Genomic DNA, 23,577 nt, shown 5'->3' on the forward strand with positions numbered 1-23,577 from the left:
AACACAGGAACGCATTACTTGAAAAAAGTTAAGTACTAATATTTAAGTTACTCTTTAAAAATGTAATGTGAGGTACTTTTTATTTGAATTAATTATCTTAAAATTGCTTGATTAAAATTACATTTGATTTTTGCTCGCAATCATAGAGTTCTTTCAATATTTTGAACACATTGAAGTAAAGGATAAGGCGATTGCCTCAACGGATAGTGATTTTACTTAACCAATACAACGAAAAGTTCAAAAGTAGCAAACACATCGCTTTAAACTTTCATTAATCTGTATTTACGGCATGTATGGCGCTGGGGTCAGGAAGTTCTCAAAAGATAACATTATCCTACATTAGAGTTTTTTGATGTGTTTTTTTTTTTTCTTAAATGAAGATTAAAAATTAAGGTGTAGATTATAGAGTGTTGTTAATTGCAGAGCTTCTCTATTAAAAAATAATAAAAAGAAAAAAACTAGTGTAAGTTTTGAAAGATATCAAGCCAGTGCAAAGGTAAGTAAATGTAAAGGAAATGTAATTTAAAAGTAATGTAATGCATTACTTACCATTAAAAAAATAAGTAACGCAACTAGTTGCTTTTTTGTGGAGTAATTCAATAATGTAATGCATTACTTTCAAAAGTAACTTTCCCCAACACTGTAAACATAATGGAGTAAAAGTAAAAAAAAATAAAATAAATAAAAACATGTGTTTTTTGAGGCATGTAATTGTATGGGGATTTCCAAAGCATTCAGGCATTGAAATTGTACAATTTGTACCTTACTTAATGATTATTTTATTTTATTTTTTTAAATTCAATGAAGACTATGCAGTATTATTTTAACTGAAAACTCTTAGACACCTTAAAAACCATAGCTCTTATTTCATTTGTATTTTTGCTCTTTTGTACTTCTCTATGATTGTGGACTGTTTATTATATTTTATGCATAATTCATAAACAAAATCTCCATATCAATCTAAAATTATAAATTCTTTCCAATTAGACATATTCAAGTCAACTAGTGAAATTGTATCTATATTGGCATATATATATATATATATCAAGGAAAAATTAAAAATCGAAATGTTAGATGCAGTTCACAGAATGTTTTTCCTTTCCAACTTTTCTGGTGTTTTTTAATGTAAACATGCACTTGACAATGTGTGATTGTTACACTTGCATCACATTTTTTAGACGCCATGTAAAATTAAAAAGAACTTTTACTCGCAGTGCAACTCATCACTGTCAGTTTCAGAGCATATTTAGAAGTGATTGTAGATTTTTAAAAAAAATTTAAGCATAATTCATAAACACAATCTCCCCAATCAATCTAAAATGATCAGTTCTTTCCAAATAGAGCTATTCAAATAATGAAGTTGTATTCATATTGACGTGTATATTCCTGAAAAACTAAATATCGAAATGTTAGGGGCAGTTCACACAACGTGTTTTTACTTTCCAATACACATTTTCTGAGGGTTTTCAATGTAAATACATGCTTGACCGATGTGTGTGATCACTACGCTTGCACATTTTTAGACGATATGTGAAATAAAAAGAAGGGGTGTCTAAACTAGGTCCTGGAGGGCTGGTCTCCTGGAGAGTTTAGCACCTCAACCAGCTAATCAAGCTCTTACTAGGTAAACTAGAAGTTTCCTGGCAGGTGTGTTGGAGCTAAACTTAACAGGACACCGGCCCTTCAGGAGTTTAGACACCTCTGACTTGAACTTTCACAAGTTGTGCAGCTTATCACTGTTTGTTTCAGAGCAGTGGACCAATCAGAAGATCTCGGAAGCAGGGTTTCTGTTTAGATCTGTTAATTGATCCAAAATGTTGCAACTCGTATTTTTAGAAGCAAAGTGTTTGGTGTGAATCAGCCCTTCGTTTTTTCCAATATCATGCAGCCCTGCTATACAATGACATCAGAAAACACCATTACTTTGGCGTCTCGTATGAAGGACTTGGTTTAATGTGGTATATCTGTCTTTTTTTCCCCTCTTGTCTTTCTATCTGTGTTTTGACAGTCGCTGTCAGATGCGCTGGTCTCCTTGCAGATGGTGTACCCACGCCGGAATCTGTCTGCAGATCAGTGGAGAAACGCTCAGCTGCTCAGTTTGATTAGCGCTCCCAGCACTATGCTCAACCCAGCTCAATCTGACACGGTCAGGCTGCGTTATAGTTCTTGTTATTTTATTTTTGTTTAACTCTGTCTCTGTCTTTTAAAATAGTATGCTAACAGGCGGATTTGAAACTTTTCATTGGTACACAGTCACTGATGCATATCAAATAAACCACACAATGCTATCTATATATTTAGTTTTAATTTTGCACAAATTTGTATCCTGGTGTGCAATATTGACAAATCAAATTGACTATAATCAAACACTAGTCAATTTGATTTGTCAATATTGCACACCAGGATACAAATTTAGGATAAAAATATAGCATTGTGTGGTTTATTTGATATGCATCAGTGACTATTTTGATGAATGTGTTTTTGTGCTATTTTTTTGACTTGTAAGTTCTCTAAAACTGGAGGTGGAGGGAAGTTCCTGTCTTAATGAGGGATTCATTGAATATTTCATTTAAATGATTTGCCTCATTTAAATTATTTTACCTTAAATGTGTTCTGCTCAGGTTTTGTTTTGAGCTAATTTTATTGGTAAAGTATAATGTAAGTAATATTATATTAGGCATTACCACAGTTATTTTATAGAACAGTGAACATTTTCATTACCTGTAAACTTACTGTACTGTTATAAAATGAATTCTATATTGAAATTATTAGAATATTAAAATATACATATATTATAATATATGTATTATTAATATATAATTATATTAATTATAAATAAATTATAAATGAAATATTAATTAATATAATTAAATATATATATATATATATATATATATATATATATATATATATATATATATATATATATATATATATATATATATATATATATATATATATAGGATTGTTTTAAAGCCATATTGTATAATTCCATTTGATGCATTGTACATTTCTATTTGGCACATGTGAACTTTGAGTGTTTGCTAAAATAAAATCTGTTTTTTTTTTTTTTTTTTTTGTTAAAAAAAATAAATTTAGATGCCCTGTGAATACCTATCCTTGGACACCATGGAGAAATGGATCGTCTGTAAGTGTTTTTGAAAACAACATGAATTTGTACATACTTTGTATAATATTTCGGTGCATGTTTGTTGTGATTATATACACACACACACACACACACACACACACACATATAAGCAATATCACACAAGTAGCAGTGCAATGTGGTTGTATATCAGTTCTGATGGGAGGCGTGCGTTGCGGCCGAGTGCCTTAGTGTCCCACTAGTGACAATATACAGCCATATCGCACTGCTACAAGTGTGATATTGTGTTTATACAACAGCTCAACAGTGTAATCGTGTATATAAAAAAGAAAATCAAACATGGAGAGTCTCAAAATATTTTTGTATGAGGAACTACTTCTGCCATTCATTCACATCTGCAGCTGACGTCAGAACAACAGGAACCTTTGCCAGTTCACAAGCATTACTTTAGATCTAGTATTTGAATGATTCTCTATAGCGAAACGCCCAAAGTGATGCCAAAACAGGTCATTTTTGCTTACCGTTTAAGATTATAATGCTGAATGGTATGAAATGCCATCAGTCTAAAGAGATTTCCCAGTATTTCTCTGTTGGAATCAGGATATCACAATAATTAACCCCAAAAAAGCCAAAGCAACGCAAACACTAGCAGTTTCTGTGGTATAAATACAGCACTACAACATACAAAGAGAGATCCACTAAAAATGTCACTTACCTGATTTATAATGATTTCTTCAGCTGTAATTTAAGGGTGCTTTCACACCTACACTTTTGTTTCGGAACGTATCTCGTTTGCCCAGTTAGCGCGGTTCGATTGGCATATGTGAACAGGGCAATCGCGCTCTGTTCCGCGCCAAAGTAATCGCTCCGAGATCGCTTGAATGAGGTGGTCTCGGCTCGATTGAAACGAACCCTGGAGCGGTTCGATTGCAGTGAGAAAGCGATCCGATCCGAGCGCGGTTATATCACAGTGTTTTATGGATATGTAATAGGCTTACGGCTATATGAAGAGAGAATTATGAGTAAGGCGGGAAGTTTCGCGAGTCTCCGGATGCCCGCAAACGAGTGATGATCTCCCGGTAATCTCGTGTCTCTCTCCCAGTCCTCAAATAGGCATCATCGCGCACCCTTCTCACCCCTCCCCACCGTGTCTCTCCTCAGACACGTCACGCGCGCGCACCCTTTCAATCACCACCAAATCACCACCTCTCCTGACAGCTGAGCAGGACGCTGCAAAATAAACCCTGACACTCTGACCAATGTAAGGAGAGTTTACTCGCACGTGACTTGTTTTAGCTCTTTTGGTCCGATTAGAAACTTTGCAGTGTGAAAGCGAACCGCTCCAAGAGCAAAGAGCAACAATGTAACAATTCTAATCTCTGTTTCGGAACAACTGAATCGATTCACAGGTGTGAAAGCACCCTAAAATTACGCAGAGAAAATACTGTTTTTCTCCCTGAAGGACTTTTTATGCAGTCTCTGTCGTCATCTTGTGGCGGAACAACAACCGTCACTTTCTTTGGTCTGCTCAGACAGGTTGATGGCGGCCCGTGCATTGAATCCGATGCTCCAAAATTATAAATATTTACAAATAGGCACTATCCTTATAGACTGAATAGTTGTAATCTAAACAACTACATTCTCAACTAAAAAAGCCTCAAAAGTGCATTATGATGTCCAACAGCTGCAATATTTGTCAAATTGTAGAATGTCCTTTACTTGTCCCTATGAAATGGTCAAAGTGTGAAGAGTGCTGTTATTTGCAGAATATCGTACAGCTATCAGCCAATCAGATTCAAGAACCAGACAAAACTGTTTTATAAATATATATATATATATATATATATATATATATATATATATATATATATATATATATATATATATACAGTATATAAAAATAAACACACACACACACACACACAAAATTATTTGATACATACACAAAATAAGAAAAAAGACTATTAACTATCAAGACTATCAAGATTATTAAAATGAATAAAATCATTTTTTATAAAAAAAAATGTAATACAACTGTTTCTCTCTTTCAGATATATTGTTATATCATTATAATCATATCATATGGGCATTTAAAATATAGAGAAAAATATAATTGAGTGAATAAAATACACAACTGTGCATGCGTTTAGGTGATGTGTAAAAATGCCTTGCAGTCACAATAAACATCAGTAAAAATGATCATAATAATGTTTCTCACAGTCTCTCTTTCTCTCTGTTTTTTATTCTAGTCGGCTTCATCTTGTGTCATGCGGCTCTGAACAGTGATCCTGCGGCTCTCAGTCTTTGGAAGTTGGCCCTTCAGAGCAGTACCTGTCTCTGTCTGTTCAGGGACGAGGTCTTCCACATTCACAAAGCTGCAGAGGATCTCTTCGTAAACATTCGCGGGTCAGTGGTTTCTACCAGCATGCAGTCTCACATTTTCTAGTTAATTTGGTTATTGTGTGTAAAAAATGTAATGTTTAGTTTACATGTTTTGTTTGACTTACTGTTGTTTTGTTTGTGATCTTGATGTGTGTGTCTTTTCTTCCACAGTTACAACAAACGTGTCAATGATATTCGTGAATGCAAAGAATCTGCTCTTTCACATGCGTAAGTGGCCTCATAGTATTTCTAACTAGACCTCATTTTACATTCGGTGCTGCCTTTTTTAGTGATCTTTAGTGGTCTTAAAATATCTTAAATTTCAAATCTAAAATTGTTGGCCTTAAAAGTCTTAAATTCACTAAAAGAATGTCTTGTTGTAGAGCTGCACAATATATTGTTTCAGCATCGATATCACAATGTGCGCATCTGCAATAGTCACATCGCAAGATATGCAATGTTAAGTCTGAATTTTATCAGACCGAGGGCTACAGAATTGTATTTCATTACTGTATTTATATAGAATTTGTTTGTTTTATGCAAAAAAAAGAAGTTTTATCTTGCTTATAATTTTTTGTCTTGTTTCTAGTCCAAATATCTACATTTTAAAGTGAAAACAAGATTATTTTACGTAGCCCACTGAAAGCTAACTTTGCCTGTTTTAATGAAAAACAATATTTGTACATGCTTAAATTATTATTTTTTTAAATATTTGGACTAGAAACGAGAGAAAGCAAAGTAAGAAAAGCATTTTTTTGCATTGTGATTATTCAATTTCTGTGCCTGAACGCTGTTATCCTGTGTTCACACCAGACGTGGCAAGCGCGGATAAATCACGATAAACCTAAAACAGTCACTTGAAAATTGTGAGTTTACTCGCTTCAGGCAGGGATTCTGTCTGCCCGGTGACTCTAGTTTCATTGCTAAATGGCTAACATGGATTTTATTGAGAGAATAGCTGTGTTTATGTGCTTAATGAAGGCTGAAAAACAGCGTTGATTTGTTTAGAGCCATGTCTGAGTCCACTAGATCTTTTCAAAGGTGCACCCAGCTCTATGAGCTCATTAACTCCACCAGAAACTATACCTGGATGATGGAAGCTTTCAGTGGTGCGTCTAAATAAGCCAAGCCCAGTTTGATCAACTGTTGACTGGAGAATTTCTCCTTCGGACACCCAATAACAGGCGCTACGTCATAATCACGCCCCTAAAAGAGCAAACTACTGATTGGTTAACATGGTGCGAATGTCCGCTTGAAGTTCAGATTTTCAAACTGGAGCGATTAACATGAAACACGCGATAAGCATGTAAATCGGTCAAAACGCTCAACTTGCGTCGCTTCATTCATGCAAATCGCATCATTCGTGCCGCCTCATTCGAGTGTATCGTGCCGCAGGATGTCTATTCAAGTCTTTGCGTTGACTTACCATGTTAATCACTCGTGCTTGACTCTTCTTCTGAGTCTGGTGTGAACGCAGCATTAGACTCTCCAGAAAATGATCAAATAGAGCTATTCAAACCCTCTTGTTAAACTGTTTTCATATCACAATATTTATTGCAGATAAATAAAATATCGCAATATCAGATTTTTCCAATATCCTGCAGCTCTATCTTATAGGTCTTAAATCAGGGGTCCAAACTCAGTCCTGGAGGGCTGGTGTCCTGCTCAGCTGTTATTCATCATTATTTTCATTTTTGACATTTAGAAATGAGACATTATCAGAGAATGTGCACTTTAACTTTAAATGGTGACAGCTACAATCATAGTCAACACCAAATATAAATCAGTGGTAATAATTTCTCATGCATAAACCTCATAACAATTGTCAAGGGCTGTATTATAAATATACATTTATTCCATATCAGAGGTGGAGTTAACCAAAACGTAATGATATTATATATATTTTCAATAGTTCAGATGGATAGCATGCTTTCACTTTTGTATTGGACATTTGTCCATTATTGGACATTGTATTGGCCAAATTTTTACTGTTAAGCAGGTCGCACACCAGAAGCGACACGGCGCACACATGACAGTTTAAAGTATCGCACACCAGACGCGCACATTCGAATGATATTTAACATGAAACTAATCAGATGGCGCTCTGTGGCGCGGCTGAAAAATGAACTGCGTCCTGAGCCGCGTCCTGAGTGTGTGTATCCTGATAGAAACCTATGTTTAGAATTTTAAAATGCATGGTGCTGTGTGGCACTTCTGGTGTGCGACCTGCTTTAGGAACTAAATCTCTACCCATCATTCTCTCTTCTAATAGCATATATACAGTTGAAGTCAGAATTATTAGCCCCCTTTTGATTTTTATTTTCTTTTTTAAATATTTCCCAAATGATGTTTAACAGAGCAATGAAATTTTCACAGTATGTCTGATAATATTTTTTCTTCTGGAGAAAGTCTTATTTGTTTTATTTTGGCTAGAATAAAAGCAGTTTTAATTTTTTTAAAACCAATTTTGGGACAAAATTATTAGCCCCTATAAGCTAATTTTGGTTTTTGATAGTCTACAGAACAAACCATCGTTATACAATAACTTGCCTAATTACCCTAACCTGCCTCGTACACCTTATTAACCTAGTTAAGCCTTTAAATGTCACTTTAAGCTGTACAGGAGTGTCTTGAAAAATATCAAGTAAAATATTATCTACTGTCATCATGACAAAGATAAAATAAATCAGTTATTAGAATAAGTTTTTAAAAACTATTATGCTTAGAAATGTGCTGAAACAATCTTCCCTCCATTAAACAGAAATTGGGGGTAAAAATAAACAGGGGCGCTAATAATTCAGGGGTGGGCTAATAATTCTGACGTCAACTGTATATTCCTATTACATATCGATAATACACTGTGATATAGCCTGGTTTGTTAGTTAGTTGTTACATATTGCTTTCTCACTACAACCAAACCACTTTAGAGTTTCTTTCAATCGAGCCTAGATCACTTAATTCAGCTGATCTCAGATCAATTGTTTTGGCAAGGATCCGAGCATGATTGCAGGATTCACACATGCCCAAACGTACAGCGCTAAGAGGGCAAACGCGACAGGTTCCGAATCAAACATCTTGGTGGGAAAGCACACTAAACTTTGACTTTATGAAACCTGCAGAAACCAAGTGTATTTATGTATCTCCTATTCCATCCAGGGGCTCAATGCACAGAGAACGACGTAAGTTCTTGAGGTCTGCCCTGAAAGAGCTAGCCACAGTACTGGCAGATCAGCCTGGATTGCTGGGTCCGAAGGCTCTGTTTGTGTTCATGGCACTCTCCTTCGCCCGTGATGAGATCATTTGGCTGCTCAGACATGCCGACAACATCCAAAAGAAAAGCACAGATGACTTCATTGACAAGTAAAGCCATACACCTCAGCAAGTCTTTATACTATAGTTGTGCATTTTTAAAACTGTTTGAGTTGTTTTTGAGTCAAAATGCTTTGAAGTGATACTTTAGAGCTGCTTTGATATTTTTCTTTGAATTTTTAAATCAGTTTTTATTTTAGTTAAATTGTTATTCATTTTCCGATGTACTTTTTTATTTTGTTAGTTTAAAACAACTTAAATTAGTTTTTAGTATTTTCTTGCCTAGTATAAAATTTAATTTCAGTTCAAGCTATTTTACAGCTTTTCTAGTCTAACATTTATTTCATTTCAAGTGATAAATCCTTTTGAAATGTTTTAATTAATAAATTATATGATTACATTAATATTGAAATGTTTTGTTTAGGACAACATTGGTTAGTTTCCAAGGTCCTTGCGTTGTATACATCTTATTGTATCATTCTAAATATATCTTAATTAGTATTTTATTGTCATTTTTATCAATTTTGCCTTATTATTTTTGCATATGAAAAGTTCTCCATAAGTATGCAAGCTTATCAGTACCAATCTATTAAAATGTAATGCGCAAAATATGTGACCAAAAATGTTATATAAACCATATCATTTAAATTTGCCATTCCCAACCCTAGTTTTAAGATATGATATGATTACATGTACTGAAGTACCTGTGTATGTTTTGTTTTATATTTTTACAGCTCCTATCTGGTTTTTACTATTATTTAATATTTTATTATTCTGGTGTAGCTATTAACATCTCTTTCTATTTCTAAAATAGTTTTTAATTCTTATAGTCTATAATTTAGATCCTTATTCATATTATTTTTTTGAGGTCACAGGCAGTTGTATAATAATTTCACTGCATATCGCACTGACACAAATAAAAAATGATTTAAAAGCTTAATTTCATTAGATTAGTTTCATCTTGTAAAATGGCCCTATCTATTGTGGAGGTTAGAAAAAATATTATTAGAATTGGTCCTAGTTTTTGTTTTTTTTTTTTGTTTTTTTTTTTGGATAATCATAGCAGAGACTATAATTGGGGAAAAACATATGAAAATTAAGTGGTCTTTACATTTAATTCCTGTATGTTTTTTTTTTTTTGATAATCATAGCAGAGACTATAATTGGGGAAAAACATATGAAAATTAAGTGGTCTTTACATTTAATTCCTTTTTTTTTTTTTTTTTTTTTTTTTTTTTTTTTTTTTTGCTGTTGTTTGTTTGTTTCAGGCACATTGCAGAGTTGATCTTCTACATGGAGGAGTTGAGGGCTCACGTCCGAAAGTACGGGCCGGTGATGCAGAGGTACTATGTTCAGTACCTGTCCGGCTTTGACGCGGTGGTGCTCAATGAGCTTGTACAGGTGAGAATTTCCACACTGCATAAAGTTTTCCCCACAGACCAGTAACATATACAGTACATTTGAGAGCAGTTTTTAGTGCTCTCTTTAGATGAGGACAAGTCATGTGCAGTTGTGTGGTTCAGACATGAACATTAGTCACATTATGAATCATTCACAGGATCTTTCATAAAGCGTCTCAGAACAACTTGAAGTAAAATACCATAACTTCACCACTAGATAGAGAGCTAGTATTGTATCACTTGATTACATTGTTTTACCTTGATTGCTTTTCTATAATTTGGTTGGGCAATTCTTTCACGTAGTCATCTTTTTCATTGGCCTCATCATGTAAAAATGCCTTGAAGTGAACTACCTGAACTTCTCCACTAGATGGAGAGCTTGTATTGTCATTTGGCTTTGAGAAGCTGCAGAAAGTCTTACTCTTCAGGGTGCATTCATATTAAAAGGCAAACTCAAATGGGACAATCATTGTGTCTTCCTTTGTTGCAGAACCTGTCCGTGTGCCCAGAGGACGAGTCCATCATAATGTCGTCCTTCGTGAACACTATGACCTCTCTCAGTGTTAAACAAGGTAGTGAACATTACTTTCTATGTCCCAGTTCATTCAATTCAATTCAGCTTTATTTGTATAGCGCTTTTACAATGTAGATTGTGTCAAAGCAGCTTCACATAAATGGTCATAGTAACTGGAACAGTGTGGTTCAGTAACTGGAACAGTGTAGTTCAGTTTTTAGTGTTTAAGTTCAGTTCAGTTTAGCTCAGTTCAGTGTGATTTCATATATATTTTAAAATGTTTTAGAATTTGTAAAGCCTGTGTGTCATGGTAATGAAATGTATAACTATTTTATCAAAAATTCAACAAAAATAGTTTATATAGTTAGTTAGTTAACTTTATTTGTCCCCGTAGGGAGATTTCATTTGCAGCGTACATTCACAAAGACATCTGACATTTCCCATTTGGCATCTATATGAATAAATCATTTAAAAGCCTTAAGTACCATGGTACCCCTACTCTAAATAAATATCCAGTCTACTAGCCATCAACTGCCACTAAGTGAGGAGGTATTAAAAAAACTTAATTGCTTAAGGAATAAGTTATAATTTTGTCCTATTTCTTACGCATCTGGAAACAAAATATCAATGTTCGATGGTAACAATTTAAAGGTGAATGATAAAGGATGCCTATCATCATTGACCATCATGATAGCCTTATTAAATACTTTTTTATTATTATTTTTTTTGTATACATTATCAATACTAATGCTCATTGAGCAAGCTCATAGACAACACATAAAATAGTATATACTATCAGTACTTAATAAACATTGCCAAATTTTCTAAAGTAAAAAAAAAAACCAAACAAAGAGCACCTTTTATTTTTCTAAGTACCGTTTATGGATGCAAATAAATAGATTAAAAATCATCTAGAAATCAAAACCCAGCAATCTTCTAATCATATTTCTTATATTTTGGAATTGAAATAGTGATAAAAATTATTAATTATAACAAAAATAATAATAATTTTATGCCTTTCTATTAATTAAACAGTCTTGAAAAGGTATCAGAGTTGCTATAAAAATAATTTATAACCATTTTCAACAGTAATGGTCAATATTTTTGAGCACCAAATCAAAATATTAGAATGATTTCTGCAATTTTTTTCCAAATCCAGCAAAGAAAAGTTGGTACTTTGCAAGTCAAAATGACTATCACCTGATTTTTATGGATAAAAATTGGCAAATTAATAATATGTGAGCGGCGAGGCAGTGGCGCAGTAGGTAGTGCTGTCGCCTCACAGCAAGAAGGTCGCTGGGTCGCTGATTCAACCTCGGCTCAGTTGACGTTTCTGTGTGGAGTTTGCATGTTCTCCCTGCCTTCGCGTGGGTTTCATCCGGGTGCTCCGGTTTCCCCCACAGTCCAAAGACATGCGGTACAGGTGAATTGGTTAGGCTAAAATTGTCCGTAGTGTATGTGTGTGTGGATGTTTCCCAGAGATGGGTTGCTGCGGGAAGGGGCTTTTTTAATACAAGGACTAAGCCGACAAGAAAATAAATGAATAATATATAATACAATTTAAATTTGCCATTTCCAACCCCAGTTTAAAAATGTGATATTTTTCCAAATAGACCATTTCATTGTGGTCATGTCATTGGCCCATGAACATTTCCTGCTTCTTATCAAAGTATTTCATAACTTTTACAGGAGGCAATTCAATCATATCGTAATGTTAAAGCAGCTGTCATAACATTATTTATCAATATGTGGCTCTTTTTGGATTCCCGGAGGCTGTAGAAATTAAATATGTAAAACAGAAAAAAACTTTGGGACTATTGGCTTTGTTTACATCCCTCAAAATGGTTTTTACATAAGTACTTGAAATCATATTATTTATATTATGTCATCCATACATGTTATATTATATATATTAAGAGCTCCCTATCTGTTTTTTATTATTTATTCATTAATTAATTCATTTTCTTTTTGGCTCAGTGCCTTTATTAATAAGGGGTCGCCACAGCGGAATGAACCGCCAACTTATCCAGCATATATTTTATGCAGCGGATGCCCTTCCTGCTGCAACCCATCACTCTGAAACATCCACACACATTCATTCACACACAAACACATACACTATAGACAATTTAGCCTACCCAATTGACCTATTCCACTTATCTTTGGACTGTGGGGGAAACCAGGGCTCAAAGAGGAAACCCACGCAAACACACGTAGAACATGCAAACTTCACACAGAAATGCCAGCTGACCCAGCCGAGGCTCGAACCAGCTGCACTGATATTATTATTTATTAATATATATTTTATAATTATTATTATTATTATTACTATTATTATTATTATTATTATATACTTTTTCTGATGTTTTTTAATTGTGTGTGTGTGTGTGTGTGTGTGTGTGTGTGTGTGTGTGTGTGTGTGTGTGTGTGTGTGTGTGTGTGTGTGTGTGTTGCAGTTGAAGATGGCGAAGTGTTTGATTTCAGAGGGATGAGGCTGGACTGGTTCAGACTTCAGGTAAGATGATCTCCGCCGTCTGAGCTTGGTCAATACACGGTGTTTGCTTCCTCTGATCTCAATCAGACATAATTAACAACTCTTATCTCAGCTTCCCTCTCACTAATTAGCAGATTCTAAGTTACATAAAGCAACTAAAGCTCCCCCAGTTTGAAAGACAGCACAACACAAAGTTTCATGCTGACGAATGTTTATTGTAGAGATTTGCTTAACTGTTGTTTTCCTAATAAAAGCAACATTTTTACGTGCTGAATGAAAAAAGGACTTAATTTTGAATTGCTTACAAATGAACCACAATGCATGCTGTACTTTTGAAACTCTTGATTATTGAAGAAGAGCCTTGGTCTTTCATCCAGGCTCAAATACAGCAGATTTCATCCCTGTGGAATACGCAGACTTTTTTTTCCATGAAATAACTGTGCATGTGGGTGGCTGGAAATGGAGATCGAGATGGAGAGACAAGCTTGTTCATGTGTTTTTGAGGATGTGCGTGTGGGGACTGCAGTGTTTGGGATGGTCCCGCAGCTTTTAAATGTGTTTCCTGTGTGTTTGTCCTGCCCAGTCCCACAACAGAGATGCCATCTGACCTCTTAAACGAATGCTTTGTGTTCAAAAACTAAGCTTTATCAACTTGAATGAAATTTTACATTTACATTTAGTCATTTAGCACACCCTTGTGTTGTCTGTAAAGCCTGGTTTACGTGAGCCACGGCGCACGCCTTAAACGTTTTATGTTCCTCTGTGTCAAGTTTCTTCGCTGGTGTTATGTCAAAAAAGAAAAAATTATATGTATGTATCTATATCTATATCTATCTATCTATATATATATATATATATATATATATATATATATATATATATATATATATATATATATATATATATATATATATATATATATATATAGATAGATAGATAGATAGATAGATAGATAGATAGATAGATAGATACATACATATAATTATTTTTTTTTTGACATAACACCAATAAATAAAATATATTTATATTTTAAATATATATATATATTTAAAACCTTTTATTATTTAGGCTGTTATCTCAATTGTTTTTTAATAGTTACATCAACATGTAGGGTCATTATGATCATGGAAAGTCAGGAAACTTATGTCAATTATGTTTTACAGTTTTACCACATAAACATTATACTCCCATTAGGGAATATAAACTAAATGCTTGATTGTATTGCCACATAATGCAAGCTATATTATAACCAGCTCAATGTAACTGAGCAATTCCAGCGTTTTGGATGTTATATTTGCAATAAAAACTCAAAACTTAAGTTCACATTGAAAGTGTATGTTAACATTATATTGAAACTTTTGTTTATATTTCCCAGAACAACTGACTACAGAGTTACGGGAGCAAATAATATCAATCCGTAAACATGTTTTGTACTTTAAATGTTAAAAAATAAACATGCGTTATGGATGTGACAATGACGAGTTTACAGTAAACAACATGCTTTGTAGAAATTCTGTGAATTTAACTGCACAGCCCAAAAGAAACACTGATAATCAAAAGGATACAAGTTGGCTCACTATGAAACAAAAATGATTGGTGTTATTTTATTTAATATTTTCACAATTATGCTGAAAAAGTGTCTTTATGGATGTGACATCTCTCCATTATGAATGTGATGGATGTGAAATTGACATTTGTGTGACTTTGGTAATCACATATAATAGTTTGAAAACATTGACAGATGCATGAGTGTTTCTAAAGTACTGTAAAATACTTGCTCACACAAAAAACCCAGAAACGGTTTCTGTATTTCGGTGAAAACTTAATTTTTTTTTTCTTAGCAAGGTTGACATTTGCACTGAATTGCTCAACTGTGTCAAGTGACACATATAACATCATCTTTATGATTTTTATTTTTTTCTAAAATTTGTTCAATCTCTCTAATATAATTATAAAAAAAGTTCTAAATGATTTTTGTATTGGAAAATACCTTAACTTACCTTGAGCTTGACTGTTATAATTCAAAAGTTCAAAAGTTGCATGTAATATTGTATAGACATATGATCCGTAAATGGTGCATGGCTCATGCCAACTAAGATGACTAAACCAGTGTGTTTACTGTACTTCCTTTTTAGTTACCACAATTTGTACTTATTACGGCAGTATATTTCCTGTGGCGATACCACAAATCCCACAAAAAGCTTAATTTCATGTTGAACTCAGGACATGGCTTACACACAGGAAGGTTTCAGTTCCCTTTTTTCAAGAGGAGAACCCGCTATCAGTGCAATCGAAGCATTAATCCTCACAGCTGAACAACTGCTGTCTGTGTTTGAGCCCTTTCCCAGTCTCCATCGCTCTTTTCACAGCCAGAGTCCTCTCTTTCACATGGCCACAAAAACAAATTGGCCCCAATAACAGCAGCGTTTATTCACTGCGCGGCCTTGAGCTCAGACTACTCTCAGTTTGCCAGGACAAAGTAAATTCAAGGATTTAAACAGTGACCCATAGAGCGACTGAGTGTGTGTGTGTGTGAGAGAGAGGGGTGGTTGACAGATGTGTGTGAGTTGATATATATGCACAGGGCCTAAAACTAATTTTTTACCAAACTTCCCAATAGCCAGTGACGTTAGAAAATTAACCAGCCATTTTTTTTTTATTACCGGCTGTTTATCATTGCTTTGTTTTCAAGAAATTAAAAACAAAACAAACAAACTTTATGAACTTTATTTCTTCCCCAGTTTTTTTGAATAGTGAATTTGTTGAATTTTATTTACAAAGCCAGACAGTCAATTCAGCAAGCTCTTGTTTCACACGCATTTCCATAACCCCTTATGCTCAGACAGGACCCTAGACTAATTGTAGTCACACAATTGCTAAATTGCTGTTATATGTAGGGCTTGATATGGACTTTTTTGATCACCAGCCACTGTGGCGAATAGTTTTCCACTTGCCAGTTTCACTAGCCACAATTTTGTTGTTGGGAAAATATATTTTATATGCATGAATTTGACTTTGGCATGGTAAAATTACTTTTTTAATTTTGTGCTATGTCTTCGTTATAATTTAACTTTTTTGTGTATTGTGACCTTGCTCAATGAGCATGAGTAAATGGCTTGTGGTCTCATAGTGTCGCATTGCAATTAGTTTCATTTCACATGACTGTTTAGAGCTCAACACTAAGGATTTAACCATTTTTTTCTCTGGCCACACCAAACTAATCATTTCCATGCCACAATTTTTAGGTAATTGGTAGGGCCAGACAGAATCTGCGGACATTATTTGCTATTTCTGCTGAGAATTTCGTTAAAAATCTGCAGATTTGTGCGGAATTATTTTAGGAGTATGACAACTAAAACCTTAATATATATATATAAAAAATAACACCTTTTTAACGTTTATTTAATGCTTACAGTGCAAATCCACTTAAATCCACTTTATTTGGTAAACGAAGCAAGTCTCTCATAAAAAAAGATCTACTAAAAGACAGAAAATATTATTTTACAAACTGTATTGTAAATAAATCAATTGAAAATTTTCATATTAGTCAATAATTAAACTGAATTTAATAAAAAAACTGAATAAATTTAAGTTTACATACATTTACAGTAGTAGATAAACAATCAAAATCTGCGGAATTCTGCCTGCTCAGATTCCAAACGGGCCTAGTAATGGGTCAAAACAAGCAAAGTATAACTTTTTATTCAACAAAAATGTTCTTAAACAATTTACATAAAAAAAAAAATGATTCTCATGCATCTAAAGCTATACACTGCAATCCGTCCAGGCTAAAGGTCTCAGATCAACTGTTAACTAAAGATAAATGTAATCTCCTATTTAAAACAATGTTATTGTAAAGAATAATAATTAAACCATATTAACAAAAATAACTGTAAGCAAACGAAAGCCGGTGAAAAACATTCTGTGTGCGATGATGAAAGGTTGACCGTGCGCACAGGGTTAACGTTAGGCTCATTTACAATCTTTTGAAAGAAGGGATTAAGTGAAAGCGGCAACCACTGCTGCTTACAAAAAATCTCGAGCTCTTGAAAGTAGCAGGACTGTGCATGCATGAGCACCACTTTTTTCCAGTCTATTTTAAAGAGAAATGATCACACAAGTTGCGTTTCCAGGCACGGTTGCTTCACGCAAGGAAACAGGACATGGGAGCTTTTAAGCACTCAGTCGCGCTGCTTCTTGATTATAAGATCACATTTGCCTGCATATTAACAAACGTTCTTATACTAAAAGTCTAATCTTTAGTGACAATTTAAAAATAATTTTCAACCAGCCAAAGTGACTAGTGGGGTTGTCTGTCTAACCCGACACGGGAAATCTACCCACATTTGGTGGGTTGCCAGGTATTAATGTCAAGCCTTGTTTATATGTAAAACAGTTCAACCAGACATGAGTTATTTATTGCATATAATTAGGCCCACGTGGCATTTTTGAGTCCTTCATTTAATATATTATATTATGTAAATGTGTGTACAAATATATAAGGTTTTTATGTTAATTTCAGAAATATTACTGAATAATATGATAGTTTTTATATAGTTTATGTACAATACAGTTTAAGTCATATTTTCTGTCTTTTTAGTTGATACATTATATGAGAGACTTTGTTCACGAAACAATTGGTTCTAATTGGATTTGCATTGTAAACCTTAAACAAATGTTAAAAGTTTATTATTTTTTATTTCATATGCATGTTTTTAGTTACTATACTCTCAAAATTACTGTGCAGAAATAGCAAAAGAATGTCTACAGATTCTGTCTGTCCCTACTTATGATTAATAGCTTTAATTAATTACATTTCCAGCTTTTTATTTATTAGAATTAAAGTTAATTTAAATTCCTTTTGCACTGGTTGCCATGCCTGCTTATATTTATTATTATTTAATTTTCTTGTTTATTTGTTTTTATTTGGGGAGGCTATTTCTCCATTAAACATTTTCAAAGCAAGGCTTTTCTGTTGCTCCCATTTTAAGGTCTCAAATTTTAAAAGAAAGTCATGGTTTCTATAAATATATTTAGCAGCACAGATTTTTTTTTTTAAATATAAAATGTATCTATATCTTTAAATACTAAATATATGACTTACACGTTACTATTTAAAAGGCTAATAAAGACGTAGCTAAAAGACAGCCTTTATCCATGCTACTCAATCAGGCCAACATCTGTATACGGTATGCAATCACCAACAATACATCTCAGTAAAAGTTTTGCCAAAACTCAATATGGAAGAGTTTGCTTAGTATTTTTCAGTTGAAAAAAAAAAAAAAAATTTAATAAAATGAATGTGTAAAACTTAATTATTACTATTTAAAAATATATAAATATAAGTTATATATTTAGTAGCAAGAATAAAGATGTAGATAAAAGACAGCAGGTCATAAAACTTTTGACAGTTATGTTTTGGGTGAAAGAAACCAACTATACTTGCAATAAAACGCCACACATACCAGCACTAGAACAGGTCACTACTCCTTCGTTTTTGACTGGAGTGAATTACCGCCCTGACTCTGATGTCCAAGCAGGGATGCTCTCTTCTCTCAATAAATTTAACATGCTTTCTTCTTGTTTAATGGACCCGTTGTTGAGATAACACTTGCCAGTTTATAACAACTAGCAGTTCACTCAGTTCACGTCTGCATTTGGCCTGTACGTTTCCAAAAGGTGCGGTCCTATTTATCGATATGGCCAATTAAACGACCAGCAGCAGTCTGCAAATGTTCATCTAAAAATAAGCCCCACTTTTTTTTTTAATACATTTTCAACTCCACACTAGCAAGTCTGTACGATATGTTTATTGTCGTTCCGTGGACTCCAAAACCACAAGCGTTGTGAGTTTAGCACCTGCTGAATGTCATGTGGCATCATCCTGGCATGCCACGCTCTTTGAATTGGCCAGTTTTTTTTTTTTTTGATGATGAAAGCCAGTGCAGAGCTTGTGCAATCCATGCTTTTCTCACACTTCTTATGTTATCCAAGAGCTGAACACTCTGACTGGCACAGCTGTGTCGTTTTTTTTACTCAAACACCAAAGAGAATCTGTTTTGCATACTGCCTTCATTTGATCATGTATGCATGCTCATGAGAGGAAATTGTGTTGGTTGGATATTGTCTGATTCAGCAAGTATCAAGTTTACGAAAGTATTTCCCAGAAAGCCTTCTCAGAAGTTAATGATATGGTAAAACATTAAACCACAAGTTTCTTCAGACTCTCCCCATGGTCCAGTTTCCAATCTGATTCGTTGCTCTTCATTTGCTCGAGGATTTGCTCATGGAAATCGAGCCCGTTGAGCTTTTCTGAAAATGATTTTGCAAAGTTGTCATAATAATTAATGAGCTTTCCAGATTAACGCTAACTATGATGTCTGTCTTTGTGTTTAGGCCTACACCAGCGTGTCCAAGGCTTCGTTGGGACTGGCAGATCACAGAGAACTGGGAAAGATGATGAACACCATCATCTTCCACACTAAGATGGTGGACTCTCTGGTGGAGATGCTTGTGGAGACTTCTGACCTGTCCATATTCTGGTATGACCACAAATCAGTGAAAAGACATGCAAAGCAGACACGGATTGAACAAGAAAAGTGGCTTTAGAAGAAAAAATAAACTTTCAGTTCGTCTTGGTTCTGCAACTTTTCTAATAAGTTAGTTTAATCGCTGATTACTTTAAATCAAATTATCAGACTTATTTCAAATTATTTAGAGGATAATCCCTTGAGGTGCAACATTTTGTTTTTAAAGGTGCCGTATGCAAGTTTAACACCCAGTGGTTGAACTAGCTATTGCAATCATGGTTCAAAACACCAACAGGTTGCCAGATTGACGACACCAACAAAGGCTGGTTTAAACAGTGTTCTAAATAAAAGCAATGGGACTTGATAGAAAGAATGTTTCTCATAATAAGCAAAGTTTTTGTTTTAACCAGCACCTAAAATTTAAATTTTAGAAACTGATTCTATTTCTTGCAGCTGAAAAACAGAAAGCTGACAATGATCATCTCAGGTACACATCATGTGCACCTCGTTTATTGCCATGCTGCTGAAAGCAGCAGCAGATAGTTCACCTCAGATCTTGAAAATAAAATATAGCGTTTGAAATGGAACTTCAGAACTGTGACTTAGTGTACACCAACACATATCAGTGATTCAGCGTCTACATTTAATAATCTTAAAGAGGTTTAATATGTATTATAAACCTTACCATTTTGTTGGAATGCAGTGAGTGCACTATTCTGTGCTTCTGAATGGCTGTATTCAAATTTCTGTTGTGTTTCATCTAGTGCAAACGGCCAGATTGCAAATCACTGTGATACACGTAACATGATGTAACACAAGGTTACAGTGTAGCCTGCTCACTTAATGTTTACGTTCGTAATATTTATATTATTTGCTAATTAACAATTACCTCATGTGGAATCTGCTTTTCACTTCGGAGGCTGCTACTGTCCACCAGAGGTCATGTTTTAGTCATGAACGCATACTTTGAGAGCCTTTCTGACTGAATGAATCACACCAAGGCAACCCAAGGTGCTGAAATATAATTGGCTTTACTGGCATTGGGCGGGTTAAATTACCAAAACAAAGACGGGCGTTCCAGCATGTAATGCACATTTTCAAAGCAGTATATCTACTTACGGATTGTTTTACAGATAAACGAGTATGTTCATTTAGCATGTTACTTAAATATCTGAAACATATTATGGTATTCTTATGCTTTAGAAGAGTCAAAAAACTTGCATACAGCACCTTAAAGACATGACAACTAAAAACAGACGAAACACAGTTACAGACACTGAAGCTCCTCCACACCCCAAATCTCATTATAATCTAAAACAGTCTGCCAATAATCATTATTCAATACACAATGAAATAACTAAATCAGAAGAGAACCTTATATGTACATTTTAGAACGTAATATGTCAAATAAAAATATGCATGCGTATGTTAAATTCAAAATAATTAGCCCTTTTGGGAAGTTTAAATTCTTTTAACAATTATTTCCCAAGTTGTGTTTAATGTTGTTGTTTTTTTGAACACTTTTTAAACATAATAGTTTTACTAACGAATTTCTAATGCCAAATTTTTTATCCAATTGGTGACAGTGCACAATATTATTTCTACTTATTTTGCAAGATGCTGCAATACAGCTCAACTAATTTTAGAAAACCGATTGCAACAAACCATTTTAGTTTAAAAACTAATCCTAATGAGTATTGTGAACTTAATCTATTTGAGTAAACAAAGCAGTTTAAGCACAGTCAAACCCAATAAATGAAAAGAACTCAAACCAACTGAAGTACTGTAAAACTCGATAAGTCAAAACAACTAAAACCGTTTGAGGAAATTGATTGCAACAAACCATTTGAGTTGAACTAATCTATATGAGTACTGTGAACTCACTCCATTTAAGTTGTAGTAATGAGGTATTTATTTAACTTAGTACATTCAACACTGAGTTCAAAACTCTTTTCAAATGAGTAGAATTCACTTCTGTCAGTTTTGAGTTATAGACACTCATTTCATTTGATAAAGTTGACTGTTGGGTTTTACAGTGTAGGTTATGTTAAATAGGCGAGTTAGGATAATTAGGCAAGTCGCTGTATAAGAGTCTGTAGGAGCCATTATTTAAAAGATTTATGTTGTTAATCATGATTTGCAGAGGAAGCTTAAAAACCTGGGTGTGGCCAACTGGAGATGGGCCTGCTGGGAGCACATGGTCTTTAGACCTTACCTTCAGTCTGTTTGGTTGCCAAAGTTGTTTGATTTTGTTTATTCGTTATCAGTTTTGTGTTCAATTAACTCTACAATAAACAGCAACAAATGAAGACCTGTTGTTCCATGTGCTACTTCTAAAGAAGCGTCTAAACCCCTCAGTAGACCCAAAATGAGACTAATGTGGAGTTTTGTTTAAGTATAATAATAATAAAAGCTGCTTTTATTCCAACCAAACTAAAAGAAAGAAGACTTTGTCCTGAAGAAAAAAATATTATGAAAAATATTAAAAAATATTTCACATGGCCACCATTTCAAACAACACAAGCGAGGCTACGGTGGGAAGAAAACCGGAAGTACGTATAGGATTGGCACTGTAAACATTTCAACAACATGCTGTGGACTACAAACCTCCAGCTGTTGCGTGATGTAAATGTGCAGATTTGGTGTAAACGTCACTTTAATATCATTCAGTTCAGTTTAATTTAAACAATTAAAAACAAATTAGGCATCAAACTAAATCACAATCTCTTTAAGAGTAATATGCTTAAGTGTCCTTCTAGGCTTCAGTTCATGGCACTAGGTAAACACCGTGGGGACACTTCCCTTCTTCAGGCTATGTAACCTGATGAGGGATAAAACAATGCAGTCCTCTGTAGCACACCCTCTTGTTGTCTGTAATAGTGTTGTCCTAATACTGAAACTTTAAAAACATCTATTTCCCGCTAACATTTAAGCGCTGTTGAGCGCATTCTTGAACAGCGTTGATTTGCAATAGTATTCACCAGTGCTCAACAGAAATGTGATTGGCCCTGAAGGTCAACAGTTCACCGCTCTTCACCAAGTGCCAATACAGATGCAAAGACAGTGGAGCATTTTAAAGTTGCGAAGATCAGTCAAGTCAATAGCGGATCGCTCGTCTGTTTGCACTCGATAAACATCAGTGAAGTGCAGTAAACTGATGACCTTCGCGACCAATCACAGTAATTTCTGTTGAGCACTGGTGAATACTATGGCAAATCAGCGCTGTTTAAGAACATGCTCAACAGCACTTAAATGTTAGCAGGAAATGCACAGTTTTTTAAAATTTCAGTAGCAATTGGTGCCGAAATTCAATATCGTGACAAGTCTAATATAGTGAGAGAATCAGTTCATTAACTTGAGTTTGATTAATGGTATCTAAATCGTGTTTGGGCAAGACAACGTTAGCTAACTAGTCCAATTTCTTGGCTTAAAATGAGGCCTGATATCATTTTTTATTTTTTATTATTTTTTTATTATTTTTTCCATTCAGAACGGACCTCCGGGTCACTTGGAAGGCGGTGAAATAATAAATGTGTTTCACTTTCTCTTCAGTGATAAGATATACAGCCAGGCACACAATGTTCCTGTGTTACTCCAGGCGATATTTTCTTCCCACCACAGCCTCGATTTCACTTTTAAAATGGCGGCCGCGTGAAATCAGTCTATAGCAAATACTGTGAACATTTCCTTGCTCTGTTAAACATGACTTGGGAAATATTTTAAAAAGAATGCAAATTTTAATAGAGGGCTAATAATTTCGACTTTAACTGCACACATATACACATGCTTCTACGCTTGGCTACAAGTTCAAAATGAATGTTTTTTTGCTGTGATTCTGT

General features: G+C 34.3%; 1 protein-coding gene across 11 annotated transcripts in view; it reads left to right on the top strand.

The window, feature by feature from the left end:
- The window catches only part of nckap1 (NCK-associated protein 1), a 104,182-nt gene that overhangs the window by 32,891 nt on the left and 47,714 nt on the right, over positions 1-23,577 (top strand). For all 11 annotated transcript variants that reach the window (XR_015498911.1, XR_015498912.1, XR_015498909.1 and 8 more), the window contains 9 exons: positions 2,009-2,146; positions 3,100-3,148; positions 5,359-5,515; positions 5,663-5,719; positions 8,648-8,851; positions 10,069-10,201; positions 10,691-10,772; positions 13,171-13,229; positions 19,605-19,750. Coding sequence is in view for 7 of the 11 variants with exons in the window: in NM_001137665.1 (NP_001131137.1) it covers positions 2,009-2,146; positions 3,100-3,148; positions 5,359-5,515; positions 5,663-5,719; positions 8,648-8,851; positions 10,069-10,201; positions 10,691-10,772; positions 13,171-13,229; positions 19,605-19,750 (1,025 nt within the window). In the remaining 4 variants the exon portion in view is untranslated. The remainder of the gene's footprint in view (positions 1-2,008; positions 2,147-3,099; positions 3,149-5,358; positions 5,516-5,662; positions 5,720-8,647; positions 8,852-10,068; positions 10,202-10,690; positions 10,773-13,170; positions 13,230-19,604; positions 19,751-23,577) is intronic.

This window comes from Danio rerio, chromosome 9, assembly GCF_052040795.2.
Source record: "Danio rerio strain M-AB ecotype USA chromosome 9, GRCz13ab, whole genome shotgun sequence".
In the NCBI taxonomy this organism is placed as follows: Eukaryota; Metazoa; Chordata; class Actinopteri; order Cypriniformes; family Danionidae; genus Danio; species Danio rerio.